At 45.7% G+C, this 20896-nt stretch overlaps 1 protein-coding gene across 1 annotated transcript in view; it reads left to right on the top strand.

The window, feature by feature from the left end:
* Positions 1–20896, top strand: part of LOC116352882 (mucin-2-like) — a gene marked incomplete at its 3' end in the record, with an annotated part of 37438 nt that overhangs the window by 725 nt on the left and 15817 nt on the right. Inside the window, exon 2 of the mRNA XM_031802283.1 lies at positions 18464–19166. Within this exon, the coding sequence (XP_031658143.1) occupies positions 18464–19166 (703 nt within the window). The remainder of the gene's footprint in view (positions 1–18463; positions 19167–20896) is intronic.

Below are 20896 nucleotides of genomic sequence, written 5' to 3'. Positions count from 1 at the left end.
GTCTGAATGTGAACTGAATTCAAAAGGCATAGTGATTCGCACAGTACACACACACACACACACACACACACACACACACACACACACACACACACACACACACACACACACACATGCTCAGCCCACACACTCCCCCGTGTTTCCCCTGCCTCTGCTCTCCTCAGATGTAAGACACATGACATTAAAGGGGAGCTCTCAGTGTGGGTTCCTCATGTGGGTAGAGTGTATGTGTGTGTGTGTCTGTGTGGGAGAGAGAATGAAAGCCAAAGCTCCAGAACCGTAGGCCCATGCTCGCTGTATGTGTGCCCCACCGGAGGCTCTCATACTGGGATATGCTTACTCCCACGCCGGGGTAGAGGCTGGGGCTGAGTGGGAGAGGGAGTGGGAGGAGATGACAGAGAGAGAAAGGGAGTGGGAGGAGAGGACAGAGAGAGAAAGAGAGGAGAAAGGGAGTGGGTGGGAAGAGTGGGTAGAGGTCGGTGAGTCAGTTGGAACTGCTGCCTCGAATAAGTGAGATCTCTGCCTTACAACATATAGAAGGTGTTTTAGCTAGCGTACACACACACACACAGAATCTAAATGCAGTTGCTGCATTGAACATTGTACGTGTATTGTGCATTTTGTGCATTTCTCCAGGTTTCAGTCTCATTGAAAAGCTAGATTTTTACAGAAAAAGCAGCCAACAAGTGCTCAGCATATGTGGGAACTCCTTCAAGACTGTTGGAATAGCATTCCAGGTGAACTTGGTTGAGAGAATGCCAAGAGTGTGCAAAGCTGATTTGGAGAATCTCAAATATAAAATATATTTAGATTTGTTAAACACTTTTTTGGTTACTACATGATTCCATATGTGTTATTTCATAGTTTTGATGTTTTCACGATTATTCTATAATTTAGAATATAGTACATAATAAAGAAAAACCCTTGAATGAGTAGGTATTTTGAAACGTTTGACTGGCAGTGTAGAATACATGTAAAGTTCATTAGAGGGTTTGTCATCCTGTCTGTCTGCATTCTACATCTCTTCTCAGGCAGATGTTACAGCTCAGACACTGTTGGCAGAATACTGTTCTGAGTCCTTTGTGTTCACTTTTCTCACACTTTATCCTGTGACCTCTATGTTCTCACAGGGCTGTGACGTAATTAAGCAATAAGGCACGAAGGGGTGTGGTATACAGCCAATATACCACGGCTAAGGGCTGTTCTAAAGGACGACGCAAAGCAGAGTGCCTGGATACAGCTCTTAGCCGTGGTATATTGGCCGTATACCACAAATCCCCGAGGTGCCTTATTGCTGTTATAAACTGGTTACCAACGTAATTAGAGCAGTAAAAATACATGTTTTGTCATGCCTGTGGTTTACGGTCTGATATACCACGGCTGTCAGCCAATCAGCATTCAGGGCTCGAACCACACAGTTTATAATAAATTATATATATATATTTACAGTTGAAGTCGGAAGTTTACATACGCTTAGGTTGAAGTCGTTAAAACTCGTTTTTCAACCACTCCACACATTTCTTGTTAACAAACTATAGTTTTGGCAAGTCGGCGAGAACATCTACTTTATGAATGACACAAGTAATTTTTCCAGTGGTTCAGAAGTTTACATGCACTAAGTTGACTGTGCCTTTAAACAGCTTGGAAAATTCCAGAAAATGATGTCATGTCTTTAGAAGCTTCTTATAGGTAAATTGATATAATTTGAGTCAATTGGAGGTGTACCTGTGGATGTATTTCAAGGACTACCTTCAAACTCAGTGCCTCTTTGCTTGACATCATGGGAACATCAGAAGAAATCAGACAAGACCTCAGAAAAAAATGGTAGACTTCCACAAGTCTGGTTCATCCTTGGGAGCAATTTCCAAATGGCTGAAGGTACCACGTTCATCTGTACAAACAATAGTATGCAAGTATAAACACCATGGGACCATGTAGCCGTCATACCGCTCAGGAAGGAGACTCCTTTCTGTCTCCTAGAGATGAACGTACTTTGGTGCGAAAAGTGCAAATCAATCCCAGAACAACAGCAAAGGACGTTGTGAAGATGCTGGAGGAAACAGGTACAAAAGTATCTATATTCACAGTAAAACGAGTCCTATACCGACATAACCTGAAAGGTCGCTCAGCAAGGAAGAAGCCACTGCTCCAAAACCGCCATATAAAAGCCAGACTACAGTTTGCAACTGCACATGGGGACAAAATCGTACTTTTTGGAGAAATGTCCTCTGGTCTGATGAAACAGAAATAGAACTGTTTGGCCATATTGACCATCGTTATGTTTGGAGGAAAAAGGGGGAGGATTGCAAGCCGAAGAACACCATCCCAACCATGAAACATGGGGGTGGCAGCATCATGTTGTGGGGGTGCTTTGCTGCAGGAGGGACTGGAGCCCTTCACAACATAGATTGCATAATAAGGACAGAAAATAATGTGGATATATTTAAGCAACATCTCAAGACATCAGTCTAAAGCTTGGACCCAAATGGGTCTTCCAAAAGGACAATGACCCCAGGCATTCTTCCAAAGTTGTGGCAAAATGGCTAAGGACAACAAAGTCAAGGTATTGGAGTGGCCATCACAAAACCTTGACCTCAATTCTATAGAAAATGTGTGGGCGATACTAAAAAGGTCTGTATGATTAAGGAGGCCTACAAACCTGACTCAGTTACTCTAGCTCTGTCAGGAGGAATGGGCCAAAATTCACCCAACGTATTGTGGGAAGCTTGTGGAAGGCTACCCAAAACGTTTGGCCCAAGTTAAACAATTTAAAGGCAATGCTACCAAATACTAATTAAGTGTATGTAAACTTCTGACCCACTGGGAATGTGATGAAAGAAATAAAAGCTGAAATAAATCATTCTCTCTACTATTATTCTGACATTTCACATTCTTAAAATAAAGTGGTAATCCTAACTGACCTAAGACAGGGAATTTTTACTATAATTAAATGTCAGGAACTGTGAAAAACTGAGTTTAAATGTATTTGGCTAAAGTGTATGTACAGTTCTGACTTCAGGTGTATATACTGTACACACACACACACATGCCCACACACGCCATAGCTTCCATTAGCTGGTAATAGCAGGTATTTGGCAGATAAAACATTTGGAAAGCTCATAAATAAAATTGCCGCTGCTCAATTGTCCCTGAGAATAACAGAAAATCCTAATGCGAAATAATGCTTTTTAGTCTATTCGTTGATTTAAATACCAGTCGATGTCTATACATTTGACTGGTCATGCTTATCAATCTATAGGTTACTTTGCATAATTTAGTGGAATTAAATTAATTAAATTGGTGTGTGTGTGTGTGTGTAGGCTACAGTATATTCATTATATATCTTATTTATCACACGCATACAACATACAGATACAGAGGAGCAGTAAATCTGTCAGACAGCGTGAGAGCTGCTGCTGCAGCATCTCAACCAACCATCAGAAGGCAGGTTTCATCAGCGTGAGAGCTGCTGCTGCAGCATCTCAACCAACCATCAGAAGGCAGGTTTCATCAGCGTGAGAGATGCTGCTGCAGCATCTCAAACAACCATCAGAAGGCAGGTTTCATCAGCGTGAGAGATGCTGCTGCAGCATCTCAAACAACCATCAGAAGGCAGGTTTCATCAGCGTGAGAGATGCTGCTGCAGCATCTCAAACAACCATCAGAAGGCAGGTTTCATCAGCGTGAGAGATGCTGCTGCAGCATCTCAAACAACCATCAGAAGGCAGGTTTCATCAGTGTGAGAGATGCTGCTGCAGCATCTCAACCAACCATCAGAAGGCAGGTTTCATCAGCGTGAGAGATGCTGCTGCAGCATCTCAACCAACCATCAGAAGGCAGGTTTCATCAGCGTGTCACACGCCACTTTGCAATGAGCTGGAAGTAGAGCTGGAAGTCGTATGCATTTTGAAAACATACAGTATACTCAATTGTTTGAAACCTGCACTTTTTTACTACATATTATGAGGCATGTCTTAGCTTGCTTCAAAGTAGTCTAGCCTAAATCAGTCATATTAGCAACCCGTGCTACTTGTGTCATATTAGACCCTGTTTCTAAATTTCTACTGGATATTTTTTATTCACGTCACACGAAACCCGTTTCTCACTAATTTCATTTTGGAAGGAATGTTCCGTGCAGCCTACTGCCTTGTGCACATTGCTCTGCTTATAATGTCAAGAAATAGTAGTTTATCAACATTTTAAGCTAAACGTTCTTATCTGTTGCATCAGACTCATTGCTTTTTAAGCCTTTAAAAAAAGAATGTAGCCTAGGTTTACTGATTTTGGGATCTATCATCTGTCCCAGAGTCTGTTTGGAAAAGGATATTTCTTTCTTGAAAAAGCTGACCAATAAAATAGGGCACCTTTTCTACTATGGGGGATAGTAGATTGACAGGCTAGTGATTTCTCTGTTCGTTACTGGTCTTGTTGTCTGAGGAAAAGTGAATGTGGACAGTTATTCTAACATCTTCAAAGTGTGAATCAGAATTAGGACGGCAAATCCCTGCATCCTCACCTTGCATATTCTGTTCATATGAATCGCCATAATGTAAATGTGGTTTTAAGTCGTTATGAGCACCGTGGAAGGACGTCCTAATCAGGTTACGCACCCAAAGCGTATGGGTCTGGTAAATGTCTCAAACGTCTGGTAAATGTAAATGCTGCCGGCCAAATGTCCGGTCACACACACACACACACACACACACACACACACACACACACACACACACACACACACACACACACACACACACACACACACACACACACACACACACACACACACACACAGCCATTAGTCATAAAGTTGGAGGCACAGAACAGAGGAACAGACAGATGCGTTGTCCTGATTTTTCTCCAAAGCAGCTTTAGTCATACTGGACATGACTACAACTCATGTTGTATAACACAGTGGCAGCAAGCCTAGTGGTGAAGTGGCAGCTAGCCTAGTGGTGAAGTGGCAGCTAGCCTAGTGGTGAAGTGGCAGCTAGCCTAGTGGTGAAGTGGCAGCTAGCCTAGTGGTGAAGTGGCAGCTAGCCTAGTGGTGAAGTGGCAGCTAGCCTAATGGTGAAGTGGCAGCTAGCCTAGTGGTGAAGTGGCAGGTAGCCTAGTGGTGAAGTGGCAGCTAGCCTAGTGGTGAAGTGGCAGCTAGCCTAGTGGTGAAGTGGCAGCTAGCCTAGTGGTGAAGTGGCAGCTAGCCTAGTGGTGAAGTGGCAGCTAGCCTAGTGGTGAAGTGGCAGCTAGCCTAGTGGTGAAGTGGCAGCTAGCCTAGTGGTGAAGTGGCAGCTAGCCTAGTGGTGAAGTGGCAGCTAGCCTAGTGGTGAAGTGGCAGCTAGCCTAGTGGTGAAGTGGCAGCTAGCCTAGTGGTGAAGTGGCAGCTAGCCTAGTGGTGAAGTGGCAGCTAGCCTAGTGGTGAAGTGGCAGGTAGCCTAGTGGTGAAGTGGCAGCTAGCCTAGTGGTGAAGTGGCAGCTAGCCTAGTGGTGAAGTGGCAGCTAGCCTAGTGGTGAAGTGGCAGCTAGCCTAGTGGTGAAGTGGCAGCTAGCCTAGTGGTGAAGTGGCAGCTAGCCTAGTGGTGAAGTGGCAGCTAGCCTAGTGGTGAAGTGGCAGCAAGCCTAGTGGTGAAGTGGCAGCTAGCCTAGTGGTGAAGTGGCAGCTAGCCTAGTGGTGAAGTGGCAGCTAGCCTAGTGGTGAAGTGGCAGCTAGCCTAGTGGTGAAGTGGCAGCTAGCCTAGTGGTGAAGTGGCAGCTAGCCTAGTGGTGAAGTGGCAGCTAGCCTAGTGGGTGAAGTGGCAGCTAGCCTAGTGGTGAAGTGGCAGCTAGCCTAGTGGTGAAGTGGCAGCTAGCCTAGTGGTGAAGTGGCAGCTAGCCTAGTGGTGAAGTGGCAGGTAGCCTAGTGGTGAAAGTGGCAGCTAGCCTAGTGGTGAAGTGGCAGCTAGCCTAGTGGTGAAGTGGCAGCTAGCCTAGTGGTGAGTGGCAGCTAGCCTAGTGGTGAAGTGGCAGCTAGCCTAGTGGTGAAGTGGCAGCTAGCCTAGTGGTGAAGTGGCAGCTAGCCTAGTGGTGAAGTGGGCAGCTAGCCTAGTGGTGAAGTGGGCAGCTAGCCTAGTGGTGAAGTGGCAGCTAGCCTAGTGGTGAAGTGGGCAGCTAGCCTAGTGGTGAAGTGGCAGCAAGCCTAGTGGTGAAGTGGCAAGCTAGCCTAGTGGTGGAAGTGGCAGCTAGCCTAGTGGTGAAAGTGGCAGCTAGCCTAGTGGTGAAGTGGCAGCTAGCCTAGTGGTGAAGTGGCAGCTAGCCTAGTGGTGAAGTGGCAGCTAGCCTAGTGGTGAAGTGGCAGCTAGCCTAGTGGTGAAGTGGCAGGAAGCCTAGTGGTGAAGTGGCAGCTAGCCTAGTGGTGAAGTGGCAGCTAGCCTAGTGGTGAAGTGGCAGCTAGCCTAGTGGTGAAGTGGCAGCTAGCCTGTGGTGAAGTGGCAGCTAGCCTAGTGGTGAGTGGCAGCTAGCCTAGTGGTGACAGTGGCAGCTAGCCTAGTGGTGAAAGTGGCAGCTAGCCTAGTGGTGAAGTGGCAGCTAGCCTAGTGGTGAAGTGGCAGCTAGCCTAGTGGTGAAGTGGCAGCTAGCCTAGTGGTGAAAGTGGCAGCTAGCTAGTGGTGAAGTGGCACGCTAGCCTAGTGGTGAAGTGGCAGCTAGCCTAGTGTGAAGTGGCAGCTAGCCTAGTGGTGAAGTGGCAGCTAGCCTAGTGGTGGAAGTGGCAGCTAGCCTAGTGGTGAAGTGGCAGCTAGCCTAGTGGTGAAGTGGCAGCTAGCCTAGTGGTGAAGTGGCAGCTAGCCTAGTGGTGAAGTGGCAGCTAGCCTAGTGGTGAAGTGGCAGGTAGCCTAGTGGTGAAGTGGCAGCTAGCCTAGTGGTGAAGTGGCAGCTAGCCTAGTGGTGAAGTGGCAGCTAGCCTAGTGGTGAAGTGGCAGCTAGCCTAGTGGTGAAGTGGAGCAGCCTAGTGGTGAGTGGCAGCTAGCTAGTGGTGAAGTGGCAGCAAACCTAGTGGTGAAGTGGCAGCTAGCCTAGTGGTGAAGTGGCAGCTAGCCTAGTGGTGAAGTGGCAGCTAGCCTAGTGGTGAAGTGGCAGCTAGCCTAGTGGTGAAGTGGCAGCTAGCCTAGTGGTGAAGTGGCAGCAAGCCTAGTGGTGAAGTGGCAGCTAGCCTAGTGGTGAAGTGGCAGCAAGCCTAGTGGTGAAGTGGCAGCAAGCCTAGTGGTGAAGTGGCAGCTAGCCTAGTGGTGAAGTGCAGCTAGCCTAGTGGTGAAGTGGCAGCTAGCCTAGTGGTGAAGTGGCAGCAAGCCTAGTGGTTGAAGTGGCAGCTAGCCTAGTGGTGAAGTGGCAGCTAGCCTAGTGTGAAGTGGCAGCAAGCCTAGTGGTGAAGTGGCAGCTAGCCTAGTGGTGAAGTGGCAGCAAGCCTAGTGGTGAAGTGGCAGCAAGCCTAGTGGTGAAGTGGCAGCTAGCCTAGTGGTGAAGTGGCAGCTAGCCTAGTGGTGAAGTGGCAGCTAGCCTAGTGGTGAAGTGGCAGCTAGCCTAGTGGTGAAGTGGCAGCTAGCCTAGTGGTGAAGTGGCAGCTAGCCTAGTGGTGAAGTGGCAGCAAGCCTAGTGGTGAAGTGGCAGCTAGCCTAGTGGTGAAGTGGCAGCTAGCCTAGTGGTGAAGTGGCAGCAAGCCTAGTGGTGAAGTGGCAGCTAGCCTAGTGGTGAAGTGGCAGCTAGCCTAGTGGTGAAGTGGCAGCTAGCCTAGTGGTGAAGTGGCAGCAAGCCTAGTGGTGAAGTGGCAGCTAGCCTAGTGGTGAAGTGGCAGCTAGCCTAGTGGTGAAGTGGCAGCAAGCCTAGTGGTGAAGTGGCAGCTAGCCTAGTGGTGAAGTGGCAGCTAGCCTAGTGGTGAAGTGGCAGCTAGCCTAGTGGTGAAGTGGCAGCAAGCCTAGTGGTGAGTGGCAGCTAGCCTAGTGGTGAAGTGGCAGCTAGCCTAGTGGTGAAGTGGCAGCAAGCCTAGTGGTGAAGTGGCAGCTAGCCTAGTGGTGAAGTGGCAGCTAGCCTAGTGGTGAAGTGGCAGCAAGCCTAGTGGTGAAGTGGCAGCTAGCCTAGTGGTGAAGTGGCAGCTAGCCTAGTGGTGAAGTGGCAGCTAGCCTAGTGGTGAAGTGGCAGCAAGCCTAGTGGTGAAGTGGCAGCTAGCCTAGTGGTGAAGTGGCAGCTAGCCTAGTGGTGAAGTGGCAGCTAGCCTAGTGGTGAAGTGGCAGCTAGCCTAGTGGTGAAGTGGCAGCTAGCCTAGTGGTGACGTGGCAGGTAGCCTAGTGGTGACGTGGCAGGTAGCCTAGTGGTGAAGAGCTTTGGGACAGTAACAGAAATGTTGCTGGTTTGAATCCCCGAGCCGACTAGGTGAAAAATCTGTGTTCCCTTGAGCAAGGCACTTAACCCGAATTGCTAGATAAGAATGACTAAAATGTCAGCGAATCTGGACTGTGTTCATTAGTGTCTATAAAGGAAAAGCTAAATGAGCTTTACCATTATAGTCCGTCCTTGTTTCAGTCCCCTTTTCTTCTGTTTGGTGCCTAATGAACACAAACACATGAGACCTGTGTAGTGACGTGGCTCTGTTTCCACAATCATATCCTAATCATTCTGTAGAGGAAAACCTTGTGTAATCAGAGACCGAACATGAAGGTTGCCGGGTCCAGAAGTCTGGTCCTCACATCCCTCTGTCACATGCAATGGCACGAGCCAGCGGACAATACAAGAAAACCAGGAAGTCAAACCAGGGAGGGAGAGACCACTCTGACACTGTGGGGGGGGGGGTCCTGAATTAAGGACACACACATACATATTCATGCACGCAGTTACATACACACATACTCACATAATCAGCTCCTGGATTCCCCTGAGGGAAACAGGAAGTGAGACGTACAGAGACAGCCGTGCACTGCAGGAAGTAGACCCTGTGACATTCCATCCTTGAACAGCTGTGAAAAGAGTCCTTTTTTTCTCTTTGTCTTTTTCACTATGTATCTCTGTCTCACCCCCTCCTCCCCCCACCATCTCTCTCTCTCTCTTTGTCTTTTTCACTATGTATCTCTGTCTCACCCCCCTCCCCCTCCACCATCTCTCTCTCTCTCTTTGTCTTTTTCACTATGTATCTCTGTCTCACCCCCCCCCCTCCCCCTCCACCATCTCTCTCTCTCTTTGTCTTTTTCACTATGTATCTCTGTCTCACCCCCCCCTCCTCCACCATCTCTCTCTCTCTTTGTATTTTTCACTATGCATCTCTGTCTCACCCCCTCCTCCCCCCACCATCTCTCTCTCTCTCTTTGTCTTTTTCACTATGTATCTCTGTCTCACCCCCCCCACCATCTCTCTCTCTCTCTTTGTCTTTTTCACTATGTATCTCTGTCTCACCCCCCCCACCATCTCTCTCTCTCTCTTTGTCTTTTTCACTATGTATCTCTGTCTCACCCCCCCTCCTCCACCATCTCTCTCTCTCTTTGTATTTTTCACTATGTATCTCTGTCTCACCCCCTCCTCCCCCCACCATCTCTCTCTCTCTCTTTGTATTTTTCACAATGTATCTCTGTCTCACCCCCCCTCCCACTCCACCATCTCTCTCTCTCTCTTTGTCTTTTTCACTATGTATCTCTGTCTCACCCCCCCTCCCCCTCCACCATCTCTCTCTCTCTCTTTGTCTTTTTCACTATGTATCTCTGCCTCACCCCCCCCTCCCCCACCATCTCTCTCTCTTTGTCTTTTTCACTATGTATCTCTGTCTCACCCCCCCCTCCACCATCTTTCTCTTTGTCTTTTTCACTATGTATCTCTGTCTCACCCCCCCTCCCCCTCCCTCTTTCTCTCTTTGTCTTTTTCACTATGTATCTCTGTCTCACCCCCTCCTCCCCCCACCATCTCTCTCTCTCTTTGTCTTTTTCACTATGTATCTCTGTCTCCCCCCCCTCCTCCCCCCCACCATCTCTCTCTCTTTGTCTTTTTCACTATGTATCTCTGTCTCACCCCCTCCTCCCCCCCACCATCTCTCTCTCTCTTTGTCTTTTTCACTATGTATCTCTGTCTCACCCCCTCCTCCCCCTCCCCCTCCACCATCTCTCTCTTTGTCTTTTTCACTATGTATCTCTGTCTCACCCCCCCCTCCCCCCCACCATCTCTCTCTCTTTGTCTTTTTCACTATGTATCTCTGTCTCCCCCCCTCCTCCCCCCCACCATCTCTCTCTCTTTGTCTTTTTCACTATGTATCTCTGTCTCACCCCCTCCTCCCCCCCACCATCTCTCTCTCTCTTTGTCTTTTTCACTATGTATCTCTGTCTCCCCCCCTCCTCCCCCCCACCATCTCTCTCTCTTTGTCTTTTTCACTATGTATCTCTGTCTCACCCCCTCCTCCCCCCCACCATCTCTCTCTCTCTTTGTCTTTTTCACTATGTATCTCTGTCTCACCCCCTCCTCCCCCTCCCCCTCCACCATCTCTCTCTTTGTCTTTTTCACTATGTATCTCTGTCTCACCCCCCCCCTCCCCCACCATCTCTCTCTCTTTGTCTTTTTCACTATGTATCTCTGTCTCACCCCCCCCCTCCACCATCTTTCTCTTTGTCTTTTCACTATGTATCTCTGTCTCACCCCCCCCTCCACCATCTTTCTCTTTGTCTTTTTCACTATGTATCTCTGTCTCACCCCCCTCCCCCTCCCTCTTTCTCTCTTTGTCTTTTTCACTATGTATCTCTGTCTCACCCCCCTCCCTCTTTCTCTCTTTGTCTTTTTCACTATGTATCTCTGTCTCACCCCCTCCTCCCCCCCACCATCTCTCTCTCTCTTTGTCTTTTTCACTATGTATCTCTGTCTCACCCCCTCCTCCCCCCCACCATCTCTCTCTCTCTTTGTCTTTTTCACTATGTATCTCTGTCTCACCCCCTCCTCCCCCTCCCTCTTTCTCTCTTTGTCTTTTTCACTATGTATCTCTGTCTCACCTCCCCCTCCACCATCTCTCTCTTTGTCTTTTTCACTATGTATCTCTGTCTCACCCCCCTCCCCCTCCACCATCTCTCTCTCTCTGTCTTTTTCACTATGTATCTCTGTCTCACCCCCCCCTCCTCCACCATCTCTCTCTCTCTTTGTCTTTTTCACTATGTATCTCTGTCTCACCCCCTCCACCCCCCACCATCTCTCTCTCTCTTTGTCTTTTTCACTATGTATCTCTGTCTCACCCCCCCCTCCCCTTCCTCCACCATCTCTCTCTCTCTTTGTCTTTTTCACTATGTATCTCTGTCTCACCCCCTCCACCCCCCACCATCTCTCTCTCTGTGTCTTTTTCACTATGTATCTCTGTCTCACCCCCTCCACCCCCTCCCCCATCTCTCTCTCAATTAAATTTAAGGGCTTTATTGGCAACATGGGCAACACAGATTCAGATTACTGAATGTACTGAATGTAAGTACATTATTTACCTTCAGAGGTGAATGTATCAAACCAGTTTCTGCCATTTAAAGGTGATTTGTTGTTGTGCACTATCCTCAAACAATAGCATGGTATTTTTTCAATGTAATAGCTACTGTAAATTGGACAGTGCAGTTATTAGATTAACAATACTTTAAGCTTTCTGCCCTTATAAGACATGTCTATGTCCTGGAAAGTTTGCTGTTACTTACAACGTCATTCTAGTCACAGTTGCTCATGTTAGCAACAACCATCCCGGTATAGGGACACCGATCCCGAGGGTTTTCTTTATTTTTACTATTTTCTACGTTGTTGAATAATAGTGAAGACATCAAAACTATGAAATAACACACATGGAATCAATATATTTTAGATTTTAGATTCTTCAAAGTAGCCCTCCTTTGCCTTGATGACAACTTGCACACTGTTGGCATTCTCTCAACTAGTTTCATGAGGTCACCCGGAATGCATTTAAATTAACAGTTGTGACAGTTGGAGGGAGGGGTGTGTGTGTGTGGGTTTGTGTGTGTGAGGGTAGCCTAGTGGTTAGAGCGTTGGACTTGTAACCGGAAGGTTGTGAGTTCAAACCCCCGAGCTGACAAGGTACAAATCTGTCGTTCTGCCCCTGAACAGGCAGTTAACCCACTGTTCCCAGGCCGTCATTGAAAATAAGAATGTGTTCTTAACTGACTTGCCTGGTTAAATAAAGGTTAAAAAAATAATAATTAAAAGAGAGAGCGAGACAGAGCAGGAAACCCTGCTTGTGTGTATGGAGTGAGAGAGAGAGAGAGCCAACCAAATCATGAGAAAACAAAAAGATAATTACTTGACACATTGGAAAGAATTAACAAAAAAACTGAGCAAACTAGAATGCTATTTGGCCCTAAACAGAGAGTACACAGCGGCAGAATACCTGACCACTGTGACTAACCCAAAATTAAGGAAAGCTTTGACTATGTACAGACTCAGTGAGCATAGCCTTGCTATTGAGAAAGGCCGCCGTAGGCAGACATGGCTCTCAAGAGAAGACAGGCTATGTGCTCACTGCCCACAAAATGAGGTGGAAACTGAGCTGCACTTCCTAACCTCCGGCCCAATGTATGACCATATTAGAGAGACATATTTCCCTCAGATTACACAGATCCACAAAGAATTCGAAAACAAATCCAATTTTGAAAAACTCCCATCTACTGGGTGAAATTCCAGTGTGCCATCACAGCAGCAAGATTTGTGACCTGTTGCCACGAGAAAAGGGCAACCAGTGAAGAACACACACCATTGTAAATACAACCCATATTTATGCTTATTTATTTTATCTTGTGTCCTTTACCATTTGTACATTGTTAAAACACTGTATATATATAATATGACATTTGTAATGTCTTTATTGTTTTGAAACTTCTGTATGTGTAATGTTTACTGTTCACTTTTATTGGTTATTTCACTTTATATACTAACTTTATATATTATCTACCTCACTTGCTTTGGCAATGTTAACACATGTTTCCCATGCCAATAAAGCCCTTGAATTGAATTGAATTGAGAGAGAGAGAGATGCCGTCAGCTGCATTTCCTCTGACACCTTGTTTCTAGGAAGGGGAAAAGGAAGAGAGGAGTTAAGGAGACAGGATGGGACGCAGAGGCAGACTAGTGGGCTCCTTTAAAGAGTCTCTCACACACACCTTCAGGGCACCACTCCACACACACACACTCTGCCACCTTCAATCCACCTCCCACATAGTGTGTAACACCCACACACACTTCCACCCATCTACAGAGCGCCACTGTCTTTAAAGCCACCCTCCCTCACTACATCACACCCCACCCAGACCAACAAGACCACCCACGTCACACCAAACACAACGGATCAATTCCTCTTGCTTTGTATACAGGAGTACCACTATTAATATAGTCTTACTACTTCATCTGTTACTTCGACTACTACCCTGTCTGATTCAAATACGGCTTTTCATTTTGGTCTTAAACTGGTTGTTATGATGTCACTTCAACCCACTTTGCATGCTGGGACTACTACTATCATTCGTACTACTACACACTAGTGTCAGAATGATTGTACTACATAACGTTAGTCATGTGCTGGTCGTCCCTGGTCGTCCCTGGTGTGTCATGCCTGGCTCAAGGCAAGGTCTCTGAGGTCTCTGTGCTCACTGCAGTGGGTTAATCAGCCCAGGGCTTCCATGGAACTGTCTGTATGTCTCTCACTGTGCTTTTAAAAGAGCAGGACAGAAAGACCAAACATACTGACCCCCTCACTCACTCACACCCGGGTGGGCAGTGGGGTAGAAGGTTAAACCAGCGGTGCTATCTGGAGAGAGAGAAGGCAGTGTGACTATGACATCATGGCTGCACCTCTCAGGCTCTCTCTGTCCCCCTGTCACTCTGCTCCCTCTATCACTCTGCTCCCTCTGTCCCCCTGTCCCTCTGTCACTCTGCTCCCTCTATCACTCTGCTCCCTCTATCACTCTGCTCCCTCTGTCACTCTGCTCCCTCTATCACTCTGCTCCCTCTATCACTCTGCTCCCTCTGTCCCCCTGTCACTCTGCTCCCTCTGTCACTCTGCTCCCTCTGTCACTCTGCTCCCTCTGTCACTCTGCTCCCTCTATCACTCTGCTCCCTCTGTCACTCTGTCCCCCTGTCCTTCTGCTCCCTCTGTCCCTCTGTCTTCCTGCTCCCTCTGTCCTTCTGCTCCCTCTGACCCTCTGTCCTTCTGCTCCCCCTGTCCTTCTGCCCCCTCTGTCCCTCTGCTCCCTCTGTCCTTCTGCTCCCTCTGTCCCTCTGTCTTTCTGCTCCCTCTGTCCTTCTGCTCCCCCTGTCCTTCTGCTCCCTTTGTCCTTCTGCTCCCCCTGTCCTTCTGCTCCCCCTGTCCTTCTGCTCCCCCTGTCCTTCTGCTCCCCCTGTCCTTCTGCTCCCCCTGTCCTTCTGCTCCCCCTGTCCTTCTGCTCCCCCTGTCCTTCTGCTCCCCCTGTATTTCTGCTCCCCCTGTCCTTCTGCTCCCTCTGTCCTTCTGCTCCCCCTGTCCTTCTGCTCCCTCTGTCCTTCTGCCCCCTCTGTCCCCCTGTCCCTCTGCTCCCCCTGTCCTTCTGCTCCCCTGTCCTTCTGCTCCCTTTGTCCTTCTGCTCCCCCTGTCCTTCTGCTCCCCCTGTCCTTCTGCTCCCCCTTTACTTCTGCTCCCCCTGTCCTTCTGCTCCCCCTGTCCTTCTGCTCCCCCTGTCCTTCTGCTCCCCCTGTCCTTCTGCTCCCCCTGTCCTTCTGCTCCCCCTGTCCTTCTGCTCCCCCTGTCCTTCTGCTCCCCCTGTCCTTCTGCTCCCTCTGTCCTTCTGCTCCCCCTGTCCTTCTGCTCCCTCTGTCCTTCTGCTCCCTTTGTCTCTGGAATAGAGACACAGCCAGCCTAATTTAATAATCACTAAGTCTGCCAGACAGACAGACAGACACACATACAGACACATATAGACAGACACATATAGACAGACACACAACCAGGGAAAGGGGTCTGGTCTGGCATGCTCTCTCTCTCTCGGCTGAGGCTCTGTTACATCAGCCTGTCCTCAGCTGACTGAGACATTCCAACATGGCTGTGAAAGAGTCTTATTTAGAGAGGAAGTGTGTGTGCGCGTGTGTGTGCGTGTGTGGGCACATTTCCATGGGATCATTGTCATCACAGGCTAAAGGTATCCTCTGTGCTCTGCAGTGTGACGCCACTAGGTTATTGATTGTGTGTTTTGGCATCATGTTGCTATGACTGTCAATGACCTGATAGCCTGAGGCGTCTGCAATATATTGACGCCGTAGATCCTAAACAATTTAAGTTAACATATTACAGTTGATTATTTTTACCATTATTGAGTCCTTCCACCAATTCGGTGCCTTTTGAGATGTGCAACTTGGTGTGGAAAAAACATTTGATTTCATGACAGCAGTTAAATGCAAACTTCGTTTGAAAAAAAATCTAGCCTGTCTGTCTATGGTTAACAGGTTTGACCGTAACAGGTTTGACCGTAACAGGGTTGACCGTAACAGGGTTGACCGTAACAGGGTTGACCATAACAGGGTTGACGTGTTCTGGTCTAATGGATCACAAAACACCACAAAACATCCATAGAGAGTAGAACCAACCCGCCTGCTTTCACACTGTCATTTGACTAGTAGATGCTCAATGTGTCTTCTGATAAAAGAAGGGATAGTATCACCATCTGAAATGTGAGTTTAGTTCACAGGGTTAAAATGAATCACAAATCACATGAAATTAATACTTAAGAAATTACTTTGACAAAGCAACAAAATAACTAGGTCTTTACATTGATGGGGAAAACTTTAAGAAATGCCGGGGTTAAGTTGGTTCAGATCTTCCTGGGGGTCAAAGGGTGCACAGGATACTGCATTCTGACATGTCGGGGTTAAGATGGTTCTGATCTTCCTGGAGGTCAAAGGGTGCACAGGATACTGCATTCTGACATGTCGGGGTTAAGATGGTTCTGATCTTCCTGGAGGTCAAAGGGTGCACAGGATACTGCATTCTGACATGTCGGGGTTAAGATGGTTCTGATCTTCCTGGAGGTCAAAGGGTGCACAGGATACTGCATTCTGACATGTCGGGGTTAAGATGGTTCTGATCTTCCTGGAGGTCAAAGGGTGCACAGGATACTGCATTCTGACATGTCGGGGTTAAGATGGTTCTGATCTTCCTGGAGGTCAAAGGGTGCACAGGATACTGCATTCTGACATGTCGGGGTTAAGATGGTTCTGATCTTCCTGGAGGTCAAAGGGTGCACAGGATACTGCATTCTGACACTTCAGCAAGTCTTTGTTTATTTAAATGTGATTTATTGAAATCTGACATCCAGACAACTTGAAGCAACTGTGGGAAGCACTGGAGTCAACATGAGCATTGTGGGCGGGGGGTAGCCTGGTGTGTAGGAACGTTGGGCCAGTAACCGAAAGGTGGCTGGATCGAATCCCCTGAGCAACACAGTTAACCCACTGTTCTCCCGTGCACCGATGATGTGGATGAAGGCAGCCTCCCACACCTCCCTAAATCAGGAAGGGTTAAATGTGGAAGACGTACCCCCCTTTCCCTGTGGAACGCTTTTGACGCCTTGTAGAGTCCATGCCCTGATGAAGTGAGGCTGTTCTGAGGACAAAAGGAGGTGCAACTCAATATTAGGAAGGTGTTCCTAATCTTTGGTGTACCGTTGAACTTCTATTAAATGCAGTCTCAAATAGCCGGCTGACACTTTTACAGGTTTTTATAATAGCTTTGGTACTATTTCACCAATTTAAATGGTGAATTACCAAACATTACAGTTATTTTATAATAGCTTTGGTACTATTTCACCAATTTAAATGGTGAATTACCAAACATTACAGTTATTTTATAATAGCTTTGGTACTATTTCACCAATTTAAATGGTGAATTACCAAACATTACACTTATTTTAATAGCTTTGGTACTATTTCACCAATTTAAATGGTGAATTACCAAACATTACAGTTATTTTATAATAGCTTTGGTACTATTTCACCAATTTAAATGGTGAATTACCAAACATTACAGTTATTTTAATAGCTTTGGTACTATTTCACCAATTTAAATGGTGAATTACCAAACATTACAGTTATTTTAATAGCTTTGGTACTATTTCACCAATTTAAATGGTGAATGACCAAACATTACAGTTATTTTAATAGCTTTGGTACTATTTCACCAATTTAAATGGTGAATGACCAAACATTACAGTTATTTTAATAGCTTTGGTACTATTTCACCAATTTAAATGGTGAATGACCAAACATTACAGTTATTTTAATAGCTTTGGTACTATTTCACCAATTTAAATGGTGAATGACCAAACATTACAGTTATTTTAATAGCTTTGGTACTATTTCACCAATTTAAATGGTGAATGACCAAACATTACAGTTATTTTAATAGCTTTGGTACTATTTCACCAATTTAAATGGTGAATTACCAAACATTACAGTTATTTTATAATAGCTTTGGTACTATTTCACCAATTTAAATGGTGAATTACCAAACATTACAGTTATTTTATAATAGCTTTGGTACTATTTCACCAATTTAAATGGTGAATTACCAAACATTACAGTTATTTTAATAGCTTTGGTACTATTTCACCAATTTAAATGGTGAATTACCAAACATTACAGTTATTTTATAATAGCTTTGGTACTATTTCACCAATTTAAATGGTGAATTACCAAACATTACAGTTATTTTATAATAGCTTTGGTACTATTTCACCAATTTAAATGGTGAATTACCAAACATTACAGTTATTTTATAATAGCTTTGGTACTATTTCACCAATTTAAATGGTGAATGACCAAACATTACAGTTATTTTATAATAGCTTTGGTACTATTTCACCAATTTAAATGGTGAATTACCAAACATTACAGTTATTTTAATAGCTTTGGTACTATTTCACCAATTTAAATGGTGAATTACCAAACATTACAGTTATTTTAATAGCTTTGGTACTATTTCACCAATTTAAATGGTGAATGACCAAACATTACAGTTATTTTAATAGCTTTGGTACTATTTCACCAATTTAAATGGTGAATGACCAAACATTACAGTTATTTTAATAGCTTTGGTACTATTTCACCAATTTAAATGGTGAATGACCAAACATTACAGTTATTTTAATAGCTTTGGTACTATTTCACCAATTTAAATGGTGAATGACCAAACATTAGTTATTTTAATAGCTTTGGTACTATTTCACCAATTTAAATGGTGAATGACCAAACATTACAGTTATTTTAATAGCTTTGGTACTATTTCAACAACCAATTTAAATGGTGAATTACCAAACATTACAGTTATTTTTATAGCTTTGGTACTATTTCAACAAGTATGTGGTACATTTTCACAACTCCAAACTGGTCCCACTTGGAACGCAGCCAGTCTTTCATTCCAAACCTGTCATTGTGCATTCATTTGGATTGTTAACATCTCTCACCACACAACCAGGGATGGGTGTACCAGCCCAGATCACAGTCACCAGGGAGGGGTGTACCAGCCCAGATCACAGTCACCAGGGAGGGTTGTACCAGCCCAGATCAGTCACCAGGGAGGGGTGTACCAGCCCAGATCACAGTCACCAGGGATGGGTGTACCAGCCCAGATCACAGTCACCAGGGAGGGGTGTACCAGCCCAGATCACAGTCACCAGGGAGGGTTGTACCAGCCCAGATCACAGTCACCAGGGAGGGGTGTACCAGCCCAGATCACAGTCACCAGGGAGGGTTGTACCAGCCCAGATCACAGTCACCAGGGAGGGGTGTACCAGCCCAGATCACAGTCACCAGGGAGGGGTGTACCAGCCCAGATCACAGTCACCAGGGAGGGGTGTACCAGCCCAGATCACAGTCACCAGGGAGGGGTGTACCAGCCCAGATCACAGTCACCAGGGAGGGTTGTACCAGCCCAGATCACAGTCACCAGGGAGGGGTTGTACCAGCCCAGATCACAGTCACCAGGGAGGGTTGTACCAGCCCAGATCACAGTCACCAGGGAGGGTTGTACCAGCCCAGATCACAGTCACCAGGGGGGGTTGTACCAGCCCAGATCACAGTCACCAGGGATGGGTGTACCAGCCCAGATCACAGTCACCAGGGATGGGTGTACCAGCACAGATCACAGTCACCAGGGAGGGGTGTACCAGCCCAGATCAGTCAGTTCCATATGAACACCGGTTCCATATGAACACCGGTTCCATATGAACACCGGTTCCAAATGAACACCGGTTCCAAATGAACACCGGTTCCATATGAACACCGGTTCCAAATGAACACCGGTTCCATATGAACACCGGTTCCATATGAACACCGGTTCCATATGAACACCGGTTCCATATGAACACCGGTTCCATATGAACACCGGTTCCAAATGAACACCGGTTCCATATGAACACCGGTTCCATATGAACACCGGTTCCAAATGAATTGTTTACAAGGTTTATAGTTCGATTTTTTTTTTTACATTATATATTTTACATTATATAATTCAGTAAAATTATGGCAATCGTGTTTTTATCGCTAGTAAGAAACTGTCAGCCGTTGGCTTCTAACAGCTGAGAACTGCTAGCTAACTGGCAAGCACAAAAACAGTCAACAACTTTGGGAGCCCTAGAAATCGTCAGATTGCCCTCTATTGGCGAAATTGAGAACTGACAAATACACAGTCAAAGAGGAGAATAATTATTCTGTCGTGGAAAGTGTAGTATTTTTAATAGTGGCGTACTACGACGAAATAAACGTGACACGGTGGTTAAATGATAACACATTAGTGCAGGAAATTAAGAAAGTGATTCAAATGTAGGCCATCATTGTAAATGAGAATTTGCTCTTGACTGACTTGACTAGTTAAATAAAGGTTAATGCTGGAAGTAAACAATTAACTATGCAAATGAGCAAACGCTGTGTGCATTAAGGAAATAGAATCCTGGCTCAAATAGAAGCCTCTCTAATAAGTGCCTGTTGTGTTCAGCGAATTAAGCAAATAAGGCTATTAATAATGTTTTTACGGTATTGTCACGCCCTGGTCGAAGTATATTATGTTTGTCTTCATTTATTTGGTCAGGCCAGGGTGTGACATGGGTTATTGTGGTGCGTTTTTGTCTTGGGGTTTTGTGGGGTGTCTAGCATAGTCTATGGCTGCCTGAGGCGGTTCTCAATCAGAGTCAGGTGATTTTCGTTGTCTCTGATTGGGAACCATATTTAGGCAGCCATATTCTTTGAGTGTTTCGTGGGTGATTGTTCATGTCTCTGTGTGTTTGCACAAGATAGACTGTTTAGGTTTTCGCGTTACGTTTGTTGTTTTTGTATTGTATGTTTTTTTGTCTTCATTAAATATGTATCGAGAAAACCACGCTGCATTTTGGTCCGACTCTCCTTTGACGGAAGAAAACCGTAACAGGTATACTGTAAATTAATCAGGTATTCGTAATTCCAGAACAAGGAATTACATAATTATAACGTACTAATTTACTCAAGTATAAATGTTAAATCATTGTTTTTAAATTCACCAATGGGGAAACAAAAGTCAGCTGTTATGAGGTTTACTGAGGTTTCTGTTAACTTTGAACTTAATTTGTTTTATTCGTTTATACAAATGAATGATATACATATGATACAGATTTAGTTGAAATAATTAAACATATGTATTTAGCTGTTCAGAATGAGGTATAGTTTAAGAAAACATATTAAGTCTAACATCAAGACTGTAAAATAGTTTAACACAACCTCTTCAAACCCCTCTTCTCCATAAATATGAGTCATCCTAATGAATATCAGAGGAATAAAGGATGCTCTGACATTTCAGTTCCTGCTCCACTATTACACCATTCCAGCTAAATAAAGGCCATTCCAGCTGTTTGTCTCTCACTTCTACGGTCTTTTAGTC

This window comes from Oncorhynchus kisutch, linkage group LG2 (genome assembly GCF_002021735.2).
Source record: "Oncorhynchus kisutch isolate 150728-3 linkage group LG2, Okis_V2, whole genome shotgun sequence".
NCBI classification, from domain to species: Eukaryota; Metazoa; Chordata; class Actinopteri; order Salmoniformes; family Salmonidae; genus Oncorhynchus; species Oncorhynchus kisutch.
This window is presented reverse-complemented; position numbering and strand designations above follow the sequence as displayed.